The sequence below is a fragment of the Protopterus annectens genome, chromosome 10.part0 (genome assembly GCF_019279795.1).
Source record: "Protopterus annectens isolate FY-2018-M chromosome 10.part0, PAN1.0, whole genome shotgun sequence".
Taxonomy (NCBI): Eukaryota; Metazoa; Chordata; order Ceratodontiformes; family Protopteridae; genus Protopterus; species Protopterus annectens.
Window position 1 is genome coordinate 1706462873 of NC_056744.1, and position 19658 is coordinate 1706482530.

The 19658-nt window shown below is 41.8% G+C and overlaps 1 protein-coding gene across 1 annotated transcript in view; it reads left to right on the forward strand.

Moving 5' to 3' along the window:
• The window catches only part of LOC122813934 (gastrula zinc finger protein XlCGF26.1-like), an 80714-nt gene that overhangs the window by 48181 nt on the left and 12875 nt on the right, over positions 1 to 19658 (forward strand). The window contains exon 3 of the mRNA XM_044086480.1: positions 2165 to 2284. Coding sequence (XP_043942415.1) covers positions 2165 to 2284 — 120 coding nt within the window. The remainder of the gene's footprint in view (positions 1 to 2164; positions 2285 to 19658) is intronic.

The following is a 19658-nucleotide window of genomic DNA, read 5'->3' on the forward strand; positions in this document are numbered from 1 at the left end:
GCAATCGGGTCATTTCTTTCTTACAGAGCAAGTATTTTTGCCTCTGGATTAGAGGGATGATTCTACTTCCTGTATCTTGGTTACCCATGGTTTACCCTGATCCCCTAAACTTGGAGAGGTTGGAACCTCTTGGATGCCCTTTGTAGCATGGTGCTGTTTCCACCACTTGCTGCCTATACATTGGAATACTTGACATGTCAAGAAATACTGTCATCTGGTCCTATAGCTCTGATATGATCACAGTGGATTACTCCCTTACCTTATTTTCCTTGGTCCGTTCCTTCTGTCTTAGCTTGTGACTCTGTGAGGACCAGGGCAGTTCAAGCATTGATCAGAGCTGTGAGTAGGAGTGCCCTCAGTTCTACTCTGGAAGCCATGTTCTTGCCTGGGTGGTGGCTTTCTGCCTACTAGGCCATTGATGCTGCTGATAATATGAGAAGGGGTACCTACACAGTTCATCTGTGTTTCCTGTGGTGAGTGTCGGAAAGAAAAAGTCAGCAAACTGACATGGTGTTATGTTGATATTAGAGATTTTCACACTAAATCAGTTAGAGGGTTAGAAGCAGCTATTTTTTATTTTGTGACGGAATGTCTATATGGAATTCTTTGCCCCTCCTTACTTCCTCTACAATGTTTTATCAAATGTGTTTGGTTGGGCTGCCTGCAGGTAATATGTATTAGCCTGGGAAGGCATAGTGTCACATCAGATCTTCAAGGCAGTCCTTCAGACATGTATTGGGTTTCATAGTACAAGCCCAGTGGAGATATTAGTATTTTTGTTAGCTTTTGAAGGGTCACACAAGTTCACTTTGTAAGATGAGTGACTCTCTAAGAGATTTCTTTGTGAATCCCTAAGTTCTGGTCCTGCATACCTTCTACTGCAACATTAATCCAATCTTTGGTCTTCCTATCTCTGACTTTCTACTTTCTCATTCTGTTGACTTTGGGTGATAGCTAATATCTTCCAGGGGGTATTCTTTCAGATGATAGGAGGTAAACAGCCAGTTAATTTCAGTGACCTCATTCATGGATCGGGTGTGTGAACTTGCCAAGTTTAGCAAATTCCCCTAGATGCAGCAGCTGCTAGTTTTATTAAGGCAATAATGACACCTCAAGAAGGCACCCCAGAGCCTGACTTATTCCTGTTGGAACAGACTCTGGGCAGTCCTCTTTGAGTTCTGTAATCTAGATGTAGAGATGAGAGTTGGTCATTACTTTTTGCCTATTTTCTTGGGCCTAAAGATACAGTTAAAGACAGTTTATTTAGGAGTCCTTAGTTGGGCCCATTCGTTGCTCATTTTAGTTGTGTATGCTCATATGAGGCAGTCTGTTTTGTATAGGATAGTGTAGCCAGATGTACCATAGTACTTAGGCATTGACTGTGATTTCCCTCAACCTCAATTTTGGCCTTACGGTGAATGGCCAACAGGGAGACTTGCCATAAAAGCTGTTGTATGCAGATGGTGGCTCAACATACCAGCATTTATCTTACTGTTTTGTGTAGCATTTCAACTTTATGTGGTTCATGAAAGCAGCAAAGGTGAATTCTAACTGATATGAAGCTCCAGTGGGCAGCTGGTCCTTGGTCAGATTGATGTGTTTGAAAGATATCCCTTAGAATAGCTTTGGCTTTTTGGATTAACCACAACTTTGGAGATTGTGCTGGATTAAGAGTGCTCTCTTTACAGCCATAGTTTTTTGTTAGGGTGTTGCCCAGCCTTGTGTATGTCTTTCCTTGATGTGTGGAGTGACCATGTCTGCAGAGACTTGTGACTGGGTCCCTTTTGGGCAGTGTACCCCTTTTGGGCAGTGTACCAAGGATTTCTTCTGTTTCTGCTTTTTCTCTCATTAAGTAGTCATTATCTCAGCTTCTGTCTGTTCTATTTTGGTGTCCTCCAGTTAGTACTCATCTGTAACTGGTTCTGTTCACAGGCATTTGTTTTTTGTATTCAACCATCTCTCTGTTGTGCATAATGTAATACTATGATTGCCTATGCTAATGTTTACAATTTATATTGATGAATATGTATGTGATATCCACATAATGTTTTCATGCATGTAGCCTTTTTATGATTGGGCCTTCACTGAAAATTGGCCCCATCCATTTGGCCATCCAAAGTAATGCAAAATAAAAATATATCATGCTTTTACTTTTTATGTGCAGGATATGACATCCCCCCAAATAGATTATTACTACTGTTAAAAGAAGGCGATAAGTCAGAAGGTGACGTGGAAGGAAAAGGTACCACAAGACTAAAGAATAAATCCGAGAATATCTTACGCAGTAAGTAAACAGCTTATTAATTGGGCCATTTGTTTTTTATATAGATGTTGACATTGTCTTAAGACTGAAGAAAATATTTATATTGTATGGTTAGATGCTGTGACAGAACAAGGAAGTGGCGATTATTTAGGTAAATGCATCTATGAAAAGCGCTGGAGGAGTTAAACATAGGTAGGTTTAGCAGTGACAATTTTATTAAATTGTAAGTTAGCGAATGAGTGGAAAATGGAGGTTATTGCTAAAAACATATTTTCAGTTTTGCATAAAATCAGGCAAAAATTCTGAATTGCAACTAAATGAACCATTGTAAAAAGGTTTTACATGGAATTTGTTGCAATACATGGTATCACTAATGTATCTAAATTTGTATTTTTAACTTCCTTTAGATTGGGTGTTACTCAGTCATCTGACATTGTAGTCTGATGTCACAGAAGTAATAAATAATTGGAGAACTAGCCGCTGTTTCATTAAAACTGTGTTACAGCTGGATATACATTGAGGGATGTTTTGGTGTGTAGATGATAATGACAAACTTAGAAAAAACGGCAACAAGTAAATACATGCGAGTCTCCAAAACAGACAGACCCCTTCACAAACCAGGCACTGTTCAGAAGTAATCCAAAGGAAAACCAAGTATTCCAGCTATAAAATGTTCCACTATTGTAAAATAAAAAGCACAATTCAGTTGTAAAAACCTACTACACTTTATTTCTGTTAAGCGCTTTTCGTCTCGCTTATAGCGAGACTTCTTCAGACCACATACAGTTACTTCACACTGTGGTATAAAACCTGTTCCACTCTCAACTTCCCTTCAGTTAATTACACAAGTAAACTATGCTGCTTGATTAGTAATTGATAAATGATACATCAGTTAAGTTAGTGCTTCACTGTTACTTAGATTTCAATAAATGAAGCTCCTAAATAATGTGCTGTGTGTGTTGCTTACATTAAAAATATGTAGGCTCTTGCTGAAATACATGTACTTGCATCGCAAGTGTTATGCATTTGTGCTTAAAATAAATACTTGTTTAAAATACATAGTTGAAAAACATAGTTAAAAGTTATGAATTTATATTTAGAATAAATACTTGTTTAAAATGCATAGTTAAGAACACATACTTAAAATTTTCACTTCTAAGTCTATTACTTAACACATACCTTAATACATAAATAAATCAAGACATTAATACATAAATCACCTCTACCAAAACTGTTACAACTATTTGCTTGAAGCATGCAGTATTTAAATAAATTTAAGTATCTAACAAATCTTATCTAACAAACCTGTCTGAAGTACATTTCCTGAAGTTTATAAAACAAACCGCGCTAGTCCTGAATTGCCTGATAATGTGCATTCAGTAATGATGAATAATAAATGAATAAGCAGGGCTGAGGAAAGGCAATGGAAAAGGGGGGGGGGAAGGAAAGGAATTCTACAAAATTTTCTATGTACCCTCTAGAATGCATGTTTAGATTTGTGACTTCTTGAGTAAATTATCTTGAAAGGCTCTTCAGTTTTAATATACATGATATTGAATAAATTTCATTCAAACCAGGGGCATGACAGGCACGGGTTCTTAGTTGCCAGGACAATTCTAATTTTTCCAAGTGTAAAGCAATTGGTCCGCCTCTCCAATTACTTTACTCTTGGAAAAACAGAATGGTTTGTGAAGGGGTCTGTCCATTTTGGAGACTTGCAGATGGCAATGACCTTGGTGTCTGGTGACCATGTGCCACCCGTCTAAATACATCTTATTTTACGTTTCTTTCATGTACTGTAACAGAGTCATCATAATCACTAGGAATTAAACTTGATGACCCCAGTGTTATTACCAAGAATTTATTGCATTCTGCTAATCCATGTAGTACAGTCATTTTTATAGTGGTTTTAGTTTAGAGTGGGTGAGTGAAGTAGTCATGCCAGTATGCCTGATGGACAAGTGATCAGGTAAACCTGTATTGAAATGCACATTTATCAAAGTAAGTTGCAGTTGTCATACTCTGGCTGAAATGTGCATTTGTCAAAGGAGATTGCAGTGGTCAGGGTTTACCTTTGCCCCAAGGAGCGGTGATCTTTGACCAGATTATGTTACATCTGGGAGAACAGAAGGTGAAGACCCCTGCATGTGGTTGTGAGGGACTTCCCCTACAGAAATGTATGATTTCAAAAAACAGAGCTTATCTTTTCTTGAGATTAACTTGTTTTTGGTAAAGTGAGTGTTGATGTGCTCCCATAGAATCAGAGAATCTGACAATGGGGCTCCATTATCAGTCATAGCTTAGTTATTGCTGCAGTTATTTAGGGCTACTTAGCAGATTAAACTTTCACAGGTTGATTAGAACCATCTCCTCTTCCTATTATGCTCCACATAAAGAAATCCCAATCCCTCCGAGCTACACGCTCTAGGGACCTAAACCTTGTCACCACAATAAACAGAACATGCAGGAGGGATAGATTCCTGTCTCAGAGACTTCCCATACTCTGGAACAAACTACCTAATTATATCAGACAAACCTCCTCATCTTGATGATTGGATGGGAGATAGGAAATTCACCCCAGGGATCACTTCTGTGGTTCTGCTTGACAGGGGCACAGGAAAATAATTTTCTTGGGTAGCAAAAGCCAGGGTACCATTTGGCTAAGCTTATATAGGCCCTAGGGCCAATAGCCTAGTACCTACCTATGAACCTGTATGCCCTTTCCGTCCAGATCTTCTTTGCCATGATTTTTAAGGTGGACAACAGTTCCCCCATGCTACACTTGTTGCTATTTGTGTAAGTAAAAACATTTTAATTATTGTTTATAAATGTTTATTTATACTCCCTTTCTGTTTTCTTTTTCAGCCATGAAGTTTGTCCAGCTTCTCCTGTCAGACTTTGCTTATTCCTTTTCATCTTTTTTTAGGCCTCGGTGTTTTGCACACCTCAGAATATCGAGACATTCTTTCTTCTTCTTTTGGCTTTTCCCAGTTAGGGGTCACCAAAGCGGATCACCTGTCCGCTCACGATTGTCAGTGGAGTTTTATGGTGTCAAGTTGCCAGCCCAGTGCCCAACCTTCCACAGAAGGCGCACACATACCTGCAGTCACACCTAGTTCCAATTTAGAGAGTCCAATCCACCTACAGCATGTCTTTGGGATGTGGGACGAAACCGGAGCACCCGGGGGAAACCAACGCGACCACAGGGAGGACATGCAGACTCCACACAGAAGGTACCCCAGCTGAGGATTGAACCAGAGAATCTCTTGCTGTGAGGTGGCAATGCTAACCACTGCACCACCGTGGCTGCCCTGTCTAAACATTATTTCTATAGGTATGCAAATGGCAGGAGCATTCCACTCATCAGCAGTGCACACAGTACCTCTGTTGTTTAGAGAAATGCCATAACACTCAATGGTGCCCCCTTCTGAGATTTTAATCATTCTACTCTTTGGAAGTGTTGAGACCTCCTTAGAATCCATTTAACTGAGAATTATTTCTCAGTTCAGCATGAATCCAGTGAATGTTGAGGGTCGCCTCCCAAATCGACTGCAACTTCCTTCAGCGCTGCATCATGAACTTTATCTTTTCCACCTGGCCTGAAACAAGAATGTCCTCCTTTCTAGGTTTTGTCAGGCCTTCTTGTCAATTAAATGCAGTGATGCTTCTAGCAGTAGAGATAACAGAGTCTCAGTCTGAGGGGACTTCTCCCATTCAGCAGGATTGTCTAGGCCACCCGCTTCAACTCTTGTTATAAACTGTGACAGGCTGGCAGAGGCCATTGTTAGGGCTTGTGGCAGGTAATCTGGTACCATATCCCCCATAACCCCCTGTTCCGAGCACAGTGACTCACTTGTTATGCACATTTTCTTTCTTCCAGAACTAAAATTGACTGTGGAAACGGCACCTGCATTGGTAAACCTAACACTGAAGATAGAGTAGCCCAGGATTCAGGCCAGTGTTTGCAACATTAATTCCATTAAAATGGCATCATGATGTATAATGGCACTATGGGCAGCACCACAGGTGTTGGCACCTGCAACCTGGTGGTCAGTACTATGTAAAAAGCTGAAGACTGAGAAAATGGGTTGATGGTATAAATGTCAGTATACACCTGTCAAATGACAATCTTGCATCCCCTTAACCCAGTTTCTCTCTGCATTACAGCTCTAACTTCAATGCAGTTTACATTCAACATATGAGCCTGGATTAACAGCTATATTTATACCTTCTCCTAATGTTATGTCACCCTGGAATACCTCAAATGTTTACATCACTAAGCATCCTAGTTTATTTAGCTAGAATGGCCAGTGAAAAATTTAGACATATAAATGTGAAAGTCGTACTGAACTCTCCTCCATGAAAACATATACAGGAAAGTGAAGGACTAATTCTAAAGACCATGTAATCTGAGTATAAAAAAATATATATTTCCCATTCACAATAGGAAGGTTATATAGTGAATAGATATTAATAGATTGTGTGAAGACTGAATCCAAGGCCCTAGCCTTCAGGAACTTCTATTGATCATGTATTTCTTTGGTGGTTGTTTTGTGAATATTAACTATAAAGGTTCTGTTTAAACAATCTGTTGTTTTGTGACAGGCTGTTATGAGGACGCCAAATAAGTGAAGTTGATTTATGAGACCTAAGTGATTTAAAGTGTTAAAGAACATTTTAAACAGAAGCAAAAACTGTGCATGTTAGTTTGCGTTGCCTGGCGGTCAGGAAAGGATTTGTTATGTCCATCAGTGGCCTGAGAATGAAGTGGTAGCACAGTTTTGGAAATTCTTATTTGTGTGCACAGAGCTAGATTAAGAAACCCCAAGTGGAATGTTCTAAAAGACGTGACAGACAGTCTATTAAGAATGTATGACATGGCACAGTGGTGCAGTGATAGCGTTGTCACCTCATAGCAAGAGGTTCCCCAGTTCGATTCTCGGCTGGGGTACCTTCTACGTGGTGTCTTGTATGTCCTCCCTGTATTAGTGTGGGTTTCCCCTCAGTACTCCAGTTTTCCTCCCATGTTACAAAGACATGCATCTGGAGGGTTTCTCCCCAGTCCTCCTCTGAAAATTATCTTAGTTCCAAGTCAGACTTCTCCAGTAAACGAATGTTAAATAAAAATAAATAAAATAACTATACCTCAACTTTTTTATGATATTGACCACCAGGTTGCAGGCACCAATACCTGTAATGCTGTTCATGGTGACATAGTACATCATGATGCCATTTGTTAGTATTGATGTTGCAAACAATGGGCTGCATCCCAGGCCACTGTGGCTTCAGTGTTGGGCCTATTAATACAGGTGCTATGTCTCCACAGTCCGTTTTAATTCTGGCCTTTACATTATTGCCATCAGTGTCTGGTTATTGTGCAGTGACGCTTTTTGATGTTGATGATGTTGCCATTGCCTTCTCTCCCTTCCCAATTCTGGCATCCCAGCTGTAGGGTGGGAGCTTCTGTCCTGTCTTGTCCCCTAGCAAGGCATTGTGACCCCAGGCCTTCAGAAGCCTATTGTAAAAGTCCTTCTATAATGGAGAATCTTCTTTATGCCCCCTTTAGCAAAAAAAAAATAAAGTCAAAACTATTGAGTCTCCCCAGCAATCCCCAGATGACAGGGAAAGTTCCCTTTGCCTAGCCTCCCCCCAGATGGCATTAAATTCAGGGAATATCATAAGTTCATGCACCAGTGGCAGTTCTGGTCTACCCATTGTGTACCCTTCTCTTAGTGTAAGCTGTAGAGTGGAATCAAAGGGTGAGCATCCTGAATCACACCAAAACTTTGCTGGGGACTCCACAGTGGTGATGATACCAAGAGGTGAATGAGCAGTTACCAACTAGTGAGTAGCTGTGCTGTCCCTAAAGATGGACATAGTAGATCAGTGGACCCTGCCAACTGCTGTGAATAGCAGTGTTACATATATTTATTGACAGAATTTGCATATGGAAAGAAATAACTAGTGGAGAGAATACAACACTTGAGTTAAGTTCCTGCTGCAAACATCAAAACTCTCTGGAGATGAAGGAGGAGTCCACTAATCAGATGTAAAATATAAGTGTATATTTGCAAAATGAGGAGTGATAATTGTAAGAGATAAGCCTTGTCTGTAGCTTTCCCAAAGTGCATAAGTGTGGTAGTGTTGGAGCTATTTATTCTTGAATGCAAACACGTCTTTCTAGTGTCAGAGGTCATCCTAGAGTCAGACACATGTCTTTGAGCTAAAGACATCTGTTCTATTGAAATGCTCCCCTTTGAACAGTGATGATGATGATGAGGATGCCCACCTGTCATATGCAGATTATGCCAGAATTCCACTAGAAGGCTTGCATATCAATCCCAGCAATCTTCTATGGTGGTTTCCACTGGTGGACACCTATTAAAGGGTGCCACCAGCATTGTATGGAAAGAGCCTGACATAGGGGCCCCTGTACTGAAGAATACTGACTTGAGTCTTCCAGACATTTGTTCAAGGCAAGAGAAGATGCACAGATCTCATCCTAGAAGTTCCCTTTTGTCCAAGGGAACTTTATATGTTCTGAAGGAAATCCCTGTTGCAGTATTCCAAACAAGTGGGTTATTATCACTGACATCCTTCCATGGAACCAAAGGTTAACTTTCCCTAGGTCATACGTCCAAGATGTGATCTCATTTCGTAAGCATAGGGGTATATAAATGTATGGGGCTAGATCCTCAAGACTGTCTCACAGCCAGCCCAAACGCAGGCCGCATTACCATTGGACTGATCACATTTTGGTTCTTGATACTGTTTTTTCTTTATAGACAGATAAGTGCCCCATTGGGGAACCTTCCTAAATTGTTGTACTATATATGTATTAGATGTCAGTTACGAGGCATAAGTGCAAGTGCAGTAGGCAAATCCCGTCTAAAGATCTGCATACCCAGTGTCTCTTCTGCCTAGGTGCAGAACATGACTATAGGGTCTGTTCCATCTGCCTGTCCTGTGGGCCATAGACTTTGTGATCCCTTCCAACTTCACTCAGCCCTGTCTTAAAGATCCAGTGTCTGAAGTGTTTAGCCCACTTCAAGATGGCAGATTCTGCTTCCGCAGGTATATCTACACCCCTCAAGAAAAAAAACTCAAAAGGCTTAGGCCAGATACTTGGTCTATTTTTTCTGATACCGACATACCCGCTGATGTTTCAGAACCCATGGTACATTCATTTCCACCTCTAATGCCCTCTACTGATACCCCCACCAGAGGCCGGTATGGGAAGCTGCTCCCATAGTGAAACATGACTTGCAGATCATAATTTTAGAGGGATCAGAAGGCATCCCACAGATTCTAATTAGGGGAAAGATCCCCAGTAAGTTAATATATCGGGGGTCTGAACCATTCCACTTGGTGTAGGCTGTAGATTCATCATCTTCTGAAGATAAAGATCCCTCTGACTCTGATAATTTTCTGGCATACTCCTGTCAAATACACTCCACTGGCCAAATCCCTTCTGATGATAAAGACTTGATTTCCCTTGACTCTCCTGTTGAAGAAGCTTCATTTGGAGAGACGATTATAAGCATAACGAAACATTTTTATAACTGAGAGACCTACGTGCTATTGGAAGATATGATGTGAAATGTCATGATGGGAGTAAAGGAAATTCATTGTCATTGTCTATTTATATCAGTCTATAATGGAGATATTGCCAGTTGTTTGTTAGTAATTATGAAAATAAGCAATATTTCCATATGTACTTAATACTTCAAAAACAAATTGGCTCACCAAACGGGTATGTAACAGCTGAAACCTTAGATGTTGTTGAAGCAGTTATCTTTACAAACAAACCAATGAAAAGCTGCTGAAAACAAAACGAAAAAAATGCAAAGTGGAAAACTGGATATATACAGACCCCAATTTTACTATTAGTGTTTTGCCAAACAACTTCAAATCTAACTCAAAACTGCATGCCTCCACTTTTCCATTAGAGTCACTAGATCTTAAAGATACCATGACCAAATATGCCATTGAAAACCATAAACTACTTTGTAGCTGCTTTTTAAATAGCAGCAGACATTACAAAAGTAGTACAACAGAAGAAGGTGCCTGGCATTCTTCCAGCACATGTCATGTTATGATAATTTCCCCTTAGTTAAATTGTTACTTTATTATTAAAGCTTAAGAATCACTGCAACTGTTTTTACCACTCATTGTAAAATTACTGTTAAAATACTACAAAAAGCTAATTTATATGAATAAATATGTACTCCAGTGTATAGAACATAAAAATGTGCAAAAATGCATGCAAAACAATACATCCAAAAGCATGAGAACTCCCTGCTTGTCTATGACAGTAATAACTCTGTGCTAAAATTACTAAATCTATCTATTCTTTTCTTCTTTTTGAATGCTGCTGCCCATTGGTCCTGCCCGAGTGCACACTCCCATTTTTGAATGCTGCTGTTCGAGTGCACACTCCCATTTTTGAATGCTGCTGTTCGAGTGCACACTCCCATTTTTGAATGCTGCTGTTCGAGTGCACACTCCCATTTTTGAATGCTGCTGTTCGAGTGCACACTCCCATTTTTGAATGCTGCTGTTCGAGTGCACACTCCCATTTTGAATGCTGCTGTTCGAGTGCACACTCCCATTTTTGAATGCTGCTGTTCGAGTGCACACTCCCATTTTTGAATGCTGCTGTTCGAGTCCACACTCCCATTTTTGAATGCTGCTGTTCGAGTGCACACTCCCATTTTTGAGTGCTACAGCCCATTGGTCCTGCTCAAGTGCACACTCCCATTTTTGAATGTTGCTGCCTACTTGTGGCTTGGTGAGCCTAACTCCTGCTTCCCTCAGGCTGTGTATCTGCATCCCAGACTCTCAATCAAGGAGACGGGTAAGTGGCTGACACCAACCTACCCATCCCTCCAAGATGGGCATGCACATTCAGTCCACCCAGCTCTGTCAGTTACCTGAGCCATTAACTGAAGTGTATATTTGCTTTGTCATTTTCTCTGTTAACCTTTATCAAAACAGGAACATTCCTGTTTGTCTGTAAGAATTATTTTTTTTAAGTCTGAACTCTTAACTTTCTTTGGTAGGGTGTCCAATGAGACAGGAGCTGACTTTGAGAAAGCCCTTTCTCCCAGTGCTGTAATAAAGGATTGTCTCACTAGGTAATTATATTATCTGAACTACAACAAAATGAATAATTAAATTTTCAGGGGTGGAGTTTAGAATCTAGGATAAAGAGTAATACAGTTCATATGCATGGTAATAGATATACAATACGGTTATGATCTTTGGAAATTCATTTCTACAATGCATGTATTCTGGGCTGAGCTAAGAGCTCTGATCAGTAGACAATGTTCTGTTTTAGGCACTAGTGTTTGAATAATTATATCTGTCCTTGCTTCCCGGGGAAGGTCAGAGTATTTATAAGCAAATTATAGATGACTTAGAACAGTGTGTGTATAGCTTTATACACAATGCTTTGTAGCGACAGTTATTTGACTACTAACACATTTGTATTTAGTGTAATTTAACAGATATCTGTATGGTTTTAGTTAATCTATAACAGTTTATCTGGACCTGGCCAGTACCTTTAATACTATTTGCCCCTATTACTTCAGGCATTGTTGACAGGCTTGAAAATCTGAACATAAATCCTATGTTGTGCAGTGAATGGTTAACTGATTGACAGAACTGATGTAACTAGAGTGGTATATCGCAGGGCACATATGGGCCTTCTCCTGTTAGCTGTCTATTTCTCAGACCTCAGGCCAACACTCCTGACCTGTGTTTGTCCTAGTTTGCAGATGACTTCAGTTTGGTGTTCGATCTTCCACAGACTGACAGTTGCTCCAACGTAGGTTTAATCATGTTAACAATCAGTGCAAGGAGGAATAGCCTCAATTTAAATGTGAAAAAAATGTAATATAGTTCATTTTGGTAAACACAACATTTTTACATCATACCACGTGGGTAACACTGCTGATAATTCCTTGTTTTTTGACCATGTCTCTGCAGTAGTTTGAAAAGCCTGCTGTCTCGCTTATTTTATTTTCAAAGGCATCTCTTCTAAAATCAGGTAAGTCCAAATGCCCTTTAGTCATCTCAGCTGACTTAATATTCAGTATAATAACTCTGGTTGGCATTTATTTGTGTAAATATATTGCTCGAAAGAACTCCAAGATTCCTAATTCAGAAGATGAGTGGTCACAGGATCAGTAGTTATCCAGACAGGCTGGCAACTCACTCTGTCGCTTTTTGCACTTACCTCTTGCATGGGGATCTGTGTCTTGCCCTTTGAGCCATGAAAGGTCTGACCCTCCTTTGCCTCCTACTCATTTGGCTCCTTAAATATCTGGTTAAATGAAAATAAACCTTTATCAGTAGATAAAGTCATAGTAGGGTTAAGAGATTTATATTCCATTGTATCCCCACCTCAGAGTAGCATCCTTGCTACCGTCATTGTAATCTAAATAATTAGATGAGCAGTCTCAGGATTTCTTCTGGTCTGTCTTATGTTGACTGGCTATTGGTTAGGCTTGTAACGATCTGAAGACTGATTAACCAATCATTACTTATTTACTGATTTTGTTGCTCTTTAAGATGAGATGAGCCTCAAGATAATTCAGCTGGATCCAAGCTCTACCCTGGATAGCAAAAGTTAAGTAAGATAAAATTAAAAAAAAAAGTTGTGTGGTCTATGTGTAAGAACAGCAAGCTGCTGGTACCAAGATGTATTTCCTGGATTACAAAAGGAGTGGTATTTTCCTGGAATCACTTCTGACCCCAAAAGGTGGACAGGTGGACAGCTTGACACAACACCTACTTCTGGTCCTTCAGACCACAGAATTGACCGCAAGGCACCTCAGGTTCCTGGGCTACATGATGTCTACTTTTCACTTGTTACCTCTAGCAAGACTTCACATGAGGAAACTGCAGTGGTACCTCAGGTCAGTTTTGATGCAACACTCACACCCCCTTGAGTACAGGGTACCCCTCCTGCCCTGCCTCAAACAGGAAATTTATTAGTGGATGAATCAGGTGAACCTCACCCTGGGTCTTCCCCTCCAACCATCTCAACCCAAACAGATCCTGTACACAGATTCCTCAAACTTGGGCTGGGGAGCAACTCTGGGGCACCTGAAAGTTCAGAGAGTGTGGCCAGTGCCACACAGAAAAGAGCACATCAATATCTGAGAAATGAGATAAATATTATTGGCTCTGCAGGCCTTCCAAACCAAACTCCAACCAGGACCCCTAAAAATCTTTACAGACAATACAACAGTGCTGTGGTATCTCAACAAGTGGGGGGGGGCTGGAACAAATCATATTTGCTTTGCAGACTAGCTCTCCTGGTGTGGGAATTGGCCACCTCCCAGGGAGTACCCTTACAGGTGGTATACATACCTTCTCAACAGAAGTCTTAGGCAGACTCCCTCAGCGCATCCATGATGAAGGCACACAAATGGATGCTACACAGGGATGTCTTCCTGGACCTGGTCCACCGGTGGGGTACACCTCAAATAAATCTGTTTGCCTCCTTCAGCAACAGACAACTTCCTTACTTTTGCACCAGACTACAAGAAGCTCAGGCTATGGCGACAAATGCCTTTTCCATTTCCTGGAAGGGGATGTTTCTCTATGCATCCCCCCTTCTCCCTTGTTCAAAAGATCCTGATGAAGATCCAGCAGGACAGACAAAAAATCTTGCTGTTGACTCCCTATTGGCCAAGACAGCATTGGTTCCCCCCTCCTCTTACAACTATCCAAGGGCAATAATCACAAGTTACCTCTCAGAGTGGACCTTCTCACACAGCATAAGGGATCCAAAATACACCCACAGTGGCAATCTCTTCACCTCACCCTGTTGGTGATAGGAATCTAATCCCTTTCAGACTCCTTTACAATGAGGACATGCTCATTGTCCTGCAGGAGGCCATGAAACCAAACACCAGGAAATCTTACCTGTCAAAGTGGAAGAGATTCTCCATATGGTGTCTCAAAAGGCAGTTGAACCAGCTGAAAAGCGACACTCCTCTAGTGCTATCTTACCTTTGTGAACTATTGCAGATAAGGTTAGCTTTCTCATCCATTAAGACCCATTTGTCTGCCATTTTCTGCACGTCTTCCCCTGGATCCTCCTCAGCTTCCAGACTACCTGCAAAGCTGTTCCTTAAGGGGGTACTTCATCTCAGACCACCAGGGAAACCCTCTCCCCCTCCATGGAACCTGAACTATGTCTTAGAGAAGCTCCCACCCCCCCTCATATGAGCCAGCTGCTAAAGCTTCCCTAAAACATTGCACATGGAAGACTGTCCTCCTCATGGCCTTGACCTCAGCTGGGAGAGTGTCAGAGTTGCAAGCCCTCATGGCTATTCCACCCTTCCTAGTATTCTAGACAGGCAGGGTTACTCTTAGATCTAACCCTTCCTTCATGCCCAAGGTGGTTAAAGACCTCTCCCTAAATCAAGCCATCCACTTTACCCACCTTCTTCCCTAACCCAAAGGGAGACACTGAGAGTCCTCCATTCCCTGGATGTGTACAGACAACTCAGACTTTATCTACACAAAATCAGGTTCATCAGACATGCTGATCAACTGTTTGTTTCCTTCCACCCCAGGGCCTTAGGGAAGCCAGTATCTAAACAAACAATTTCAACATGGATTTCCAATACTATTACCTTTTGCTACAAACACCATGGGAAATCCCTGCAAGGTACTGTCAAAGCACACTCCATCAGGGCAATGGCATCCTCTGTGGCCTTCTTTAGGAGTTTGGACTCCTCCACTAAACTTGAAGCAGCCACTTGGTCTTCTGTGCGTACCTTCACCAAACATTACAAGTTAGACCACATTTCTACAGCCAGAGCTGGATTTGCCAGGGCTATCCTCCATGGATTCCTGGAGAATCTACTAGGCCACCCCCCCCCCTTACTCACAGTGTAGCTTTGGCACTCACCCATATGCACTGAATACTGCAACATGTGAATAGAAGGACATAGAAAAGTTGTGTAAAATCTTACCATAACCATAGATGTCCTTCTCTTCCATGTTGCAGTATTCCTTCCCACCCACCTACTCCTCCTGTTATACGCCAATTCCCTTTTTGGATGGCATGGGACTGGCTTTACCCTTATAAGGACTGGTTATGACTGGAGCTTACAGTTATGAGGGCTGGTGCATGCAGACATCACTTTCATGACCCACATTCTGCTAGCCATGTCAGACGTTCCACCCACCATACAGTGACTGAAATCTTTTGTATACTGACCAGACGCTCGGGTATCAAGAGGAAAAAACCCATATGTACTGAATACTGCAACATAGAAGAGAAGGACATCTATGGTTATGGTAAGATTTTATGCAACTTTCCTTTGCAGTTTAGAAAGGAACAATTAGTAGAGCATATAAAATATTACATGATAAATATAAGAATCAGTCAGATGAGGTTAGAAAGGATTAGGAAGATAGCGTACATAAGCAATTCACAAAGAAACACTGGGAGGATATATGTATGTCTCCCAAATATGCAACAAAGTCCAAAAGATTATATATCTTTGCTTGGATGTGTTTATACCCAGAGTAGACTCCAAAGAATTTTTCCTCAGCTAGACAGCAAATGTCGAAGGTGTGATGAAGAAGAAAACGGTAACTGGGAACATAATTTCTGAGAGTATAGTGAGTTGGTGGACTTTAAAGATTCCCTACAGACTGCTCTGGCAGAGATGCTGGGTAAGTAAGTTGGTGTAACTAAGGAAATTATTTTTTTTGAGCTGTGATACAGAATCAGAATTGCTTAGACATTGTAAGGCCTTGCTGCGTTTAATTATGATGGCTGCCAAAAAACAGTTACTATAAAATGGAAGTCACAGTCTAAACCCAATTTAGTAAAAGTAGCAAAGATAATAACAGAGATAAAACAACTGGAATTAGGATCTTTAGGAAAGAGTAGGAGCAATTTACATATGAAAAAAATGGGAAGTGTGGGATCAATACATGCAGAGGAGGAATGAGGTTTAAAAGAAGGCAGGAATTGAATGAGCTATGTAAAGGTCGACTGACAATGACTGGATATATTATAAGTGATATGTAATGTCTGCAGCTAGTCAGCATGGTTTGTAATGTATAATGTTTGCAATTGAGATGGTGTCGGTATGGTTTATTTTCATTTATATAAATGTAAGATTGAGTATGTCATACATGAATAATTTAATAAAGATGTTTCTTATTTAAAAAAGGATGTACACTGGTGTCTGTAGTAGGTATTGTACACCTGTGTCTGGAGCAGGTATTGTAGGACCAAGCTGCACACCTGTGTCTGGAGCAGATACTGTAGAATCAAGCTACACAACTGTGTCTGGAGCAGGTGTTGTAGGATCATGCTGCACACCTGTGTCTGGAGTAGGTGTTGTAAGATCAAGCTGTACACCTGTGTCTGGAGCAGGTATTGTAGGATCAAGCATTACACCTGTGTCTGGAGCAGGCATTATAGGATAAAGCTCCACACCTGCATCTGGAGCAGGAATTTTAGGATCAGGCTGTACACCTACAACTGCAGCAGGCATTGTAGGATATAGCTGTAGATCTGCAGCTGGAGCAGGCATTGGCATTATAGGATCATCAAGCTTATACACCTGTGTCTGGAGTAGGCATTGTAGTATCATAAAACTGTACAACTGCGTCTGGAGCAGGCATTGTAGGATCATCAAGCTATACACCTGCATCTGGAGCAGGCATTATAGGATCATCAAAGTATACACTTGCGTCTGGAACAGAGGTTGTAGGATCATCCAACTATAACCTGCATCTGGAGCAGACATTGTAGGATCATCAAGCTGTACACCTGCATCTGGAGCAGGTGTTGTAGGATCATCACATTATACACCTGCATCTGGAACAGGCATTGTAGGATCATCAAGCTATACACCTGTGTCTGGAACAGGAGTTGTAGGATCATCAAGCTATATACCTATGTCTGGAGCAGGCATTGTAGGATCATCAAGATATACACCTGCATCTGGAGCAGGTGTTGTAGGATCATCAAGATATACACCTGCGTCTGGAGCAGGCATTGTCGGATCATCAAGATATACACCTGCCTCTGGAGCAGGCATTGTCGGATCATCAAGATATACACCTGCGTCTGGAGCAGGCATTGTCGGATCATCAAGATATACACCTGCGTCTGGAGCAGACATTGTAGGATCATCAAGATATATATACACCTGCATCTGGAGCAGGCGTTGTAGGATCATCAAGATATACACCTGCGTCTGAAGCAGGCATTGTAGGATCATCAAGATATACACCTGCATCTGGAGCAGGCATTGTAGGATCATCAAGATATACACCTGCATCTGGAGCAGGTGTTGTAGGATCATCAAGATATACACCTGCGTCTGGAGCAGGCATTGTCGGATCATCAAGATATACACCTGCGTCTGGAGCAGGCGTTGTCGGATCATCAAGATATACACCTGCGTCTGGAGCAGACATTGTAGGATCATCAACATATACACCTGCATCTGGAGCAGGCGTTGTAGGATCATCAAGATATACACCTGCATCTGGAGCAGGCATTGTAGGATCATCAAGATATACACCTGGGTCTGGAGCAGGCATTGTAGGATCATCAAGATATACACCTGGGTCTGGAGCAGGCATTGAAGAATCATCAGGCTGTACACCTGCGTCTGAAGCAGGCATTGCAGGATCAGGCTGTGCACCTACATCTGGAGCATGCATCGTAGAATCATCAAGCTATACACCTGCGCCTGCAGCAGGCATTGTAGGATCATCAAGCTGTTGTAAGATCAAGCTGTACACCTGTGTCTGGAGCAGGTATTGTAGGATCAAGCAGTACACCTGCAACTGAAGCAAGCATGGTAGGATCTAGCTGTACATCTGTATTTGGAGCAGGCATTGTAGGACCATCAAGCTGTACACCTGCTTCTGGAGCAGGCATTGTAGAATCATCAAGATATCCACCTGCATTTGGAGCAGGTTTTGTAGGATCATCAAGCTATATACCTACGTCTGGAGCAGGTGTTGTAGGATCAGGCTGTACACCTGCATCTGGAGCAGGTATTGTAGGATCAAGCTGTACACCTGTGTCTGGAGCAGATACTATAGAATCAAGATGCATAAATGTGTTTGGAGCAGGTGTTGTAGGATCACGCTGTACACCTGTGTCTGGAGCAGGTGTTGTAAGATCAGCTGTACACCTTTGTCTGGAGCAGGTATTGTAGGATTAAGCAGTACACCTGTGTCTGGGCCTGACACTGTAGGATCAAGCTGCACACCTGCATCTAAAGCTGGAATTTTAGGATCAGGCTGTACACCTGCATCTGCAGCAGGCATTGTAGCATATAGCTGTACACCTGCAGCTGGAGCAGGTATTGTAGGATCATCAAGCTATACACCTGTGTCTGGAGCAGGTGTTGTAGGATCATCAAGCTATACACCTGCATCTGGAGCAGGTGTTGTAGGATCATCAAGCTGTACACCTGTGTCTAAAGCAGGTGTAAGATCAAGCTGTACACCTGTGTCTGGAGCAGGTATTGTAGGATCAAGCAGTACATTTGTGTCTGGAGCAAGCATTGTAGGATCAAGCTGCACACCTGCATCTGGAACAGGAATGTTAGGATCAGGCTGTACACCTGCATCTGCAGAAGGCATTGTAGGATGTAGCTGTACACCTGCAGCTGGAGGAGGTATTGTAGGATCATCAAGTTGTACACCTGTATCTGGAGCAGGCATTGTAGGATCATCCAAGCTATACACCTGCATCTGGAGCAAGCATTGTAGGATCATCAAGCATTACACCTGTGTCTGGTGCAGGAGTTATAAGATCATCAAGCAATATGCCTGCGTCTGGAGCAGGCGTTATAGGATCATCGAGCAATACACCTGCATCTGAAGCAGCCATTGTAGGATCATGAAGCTATACACCTGCATCTGGAGCAGGCATTGTAGGATCATCAAGCTATACACCTGCCACTGGAACAGAGGTTGTAGGATCATCAAGTTATACACCTGCATCTGGAGCAGGCGTTGTAGGATCATCAAGCTCTACACCTGCGTCTGGAGCAGGTGTTGTAACATCAAGTTGTACACCTGTGTCTGAAGCAGGTATTGTAGGATCAAGCAGTACACCTGCGTCTGGAGCAGACATTGTAGGATCAAGCTGTACACCTGCATCTGGAGCAGGAACATTAGGATCAGGCTGTACACCTGCATCTGCAGTAGGAATTGCAGGATCTAGCTATACACCTGCATCTGGAGCAGGCATTGTAGGATCATCGGGCTGTACACCTGCGTCTTTAGCAGGCATTGTAGGATCATTAAGATATAAACCTGCATCTGGAACAGAACTTGTAGGATTATCAAGCTGTACACCTGCATCTGGAGTAGGCATTGAAAG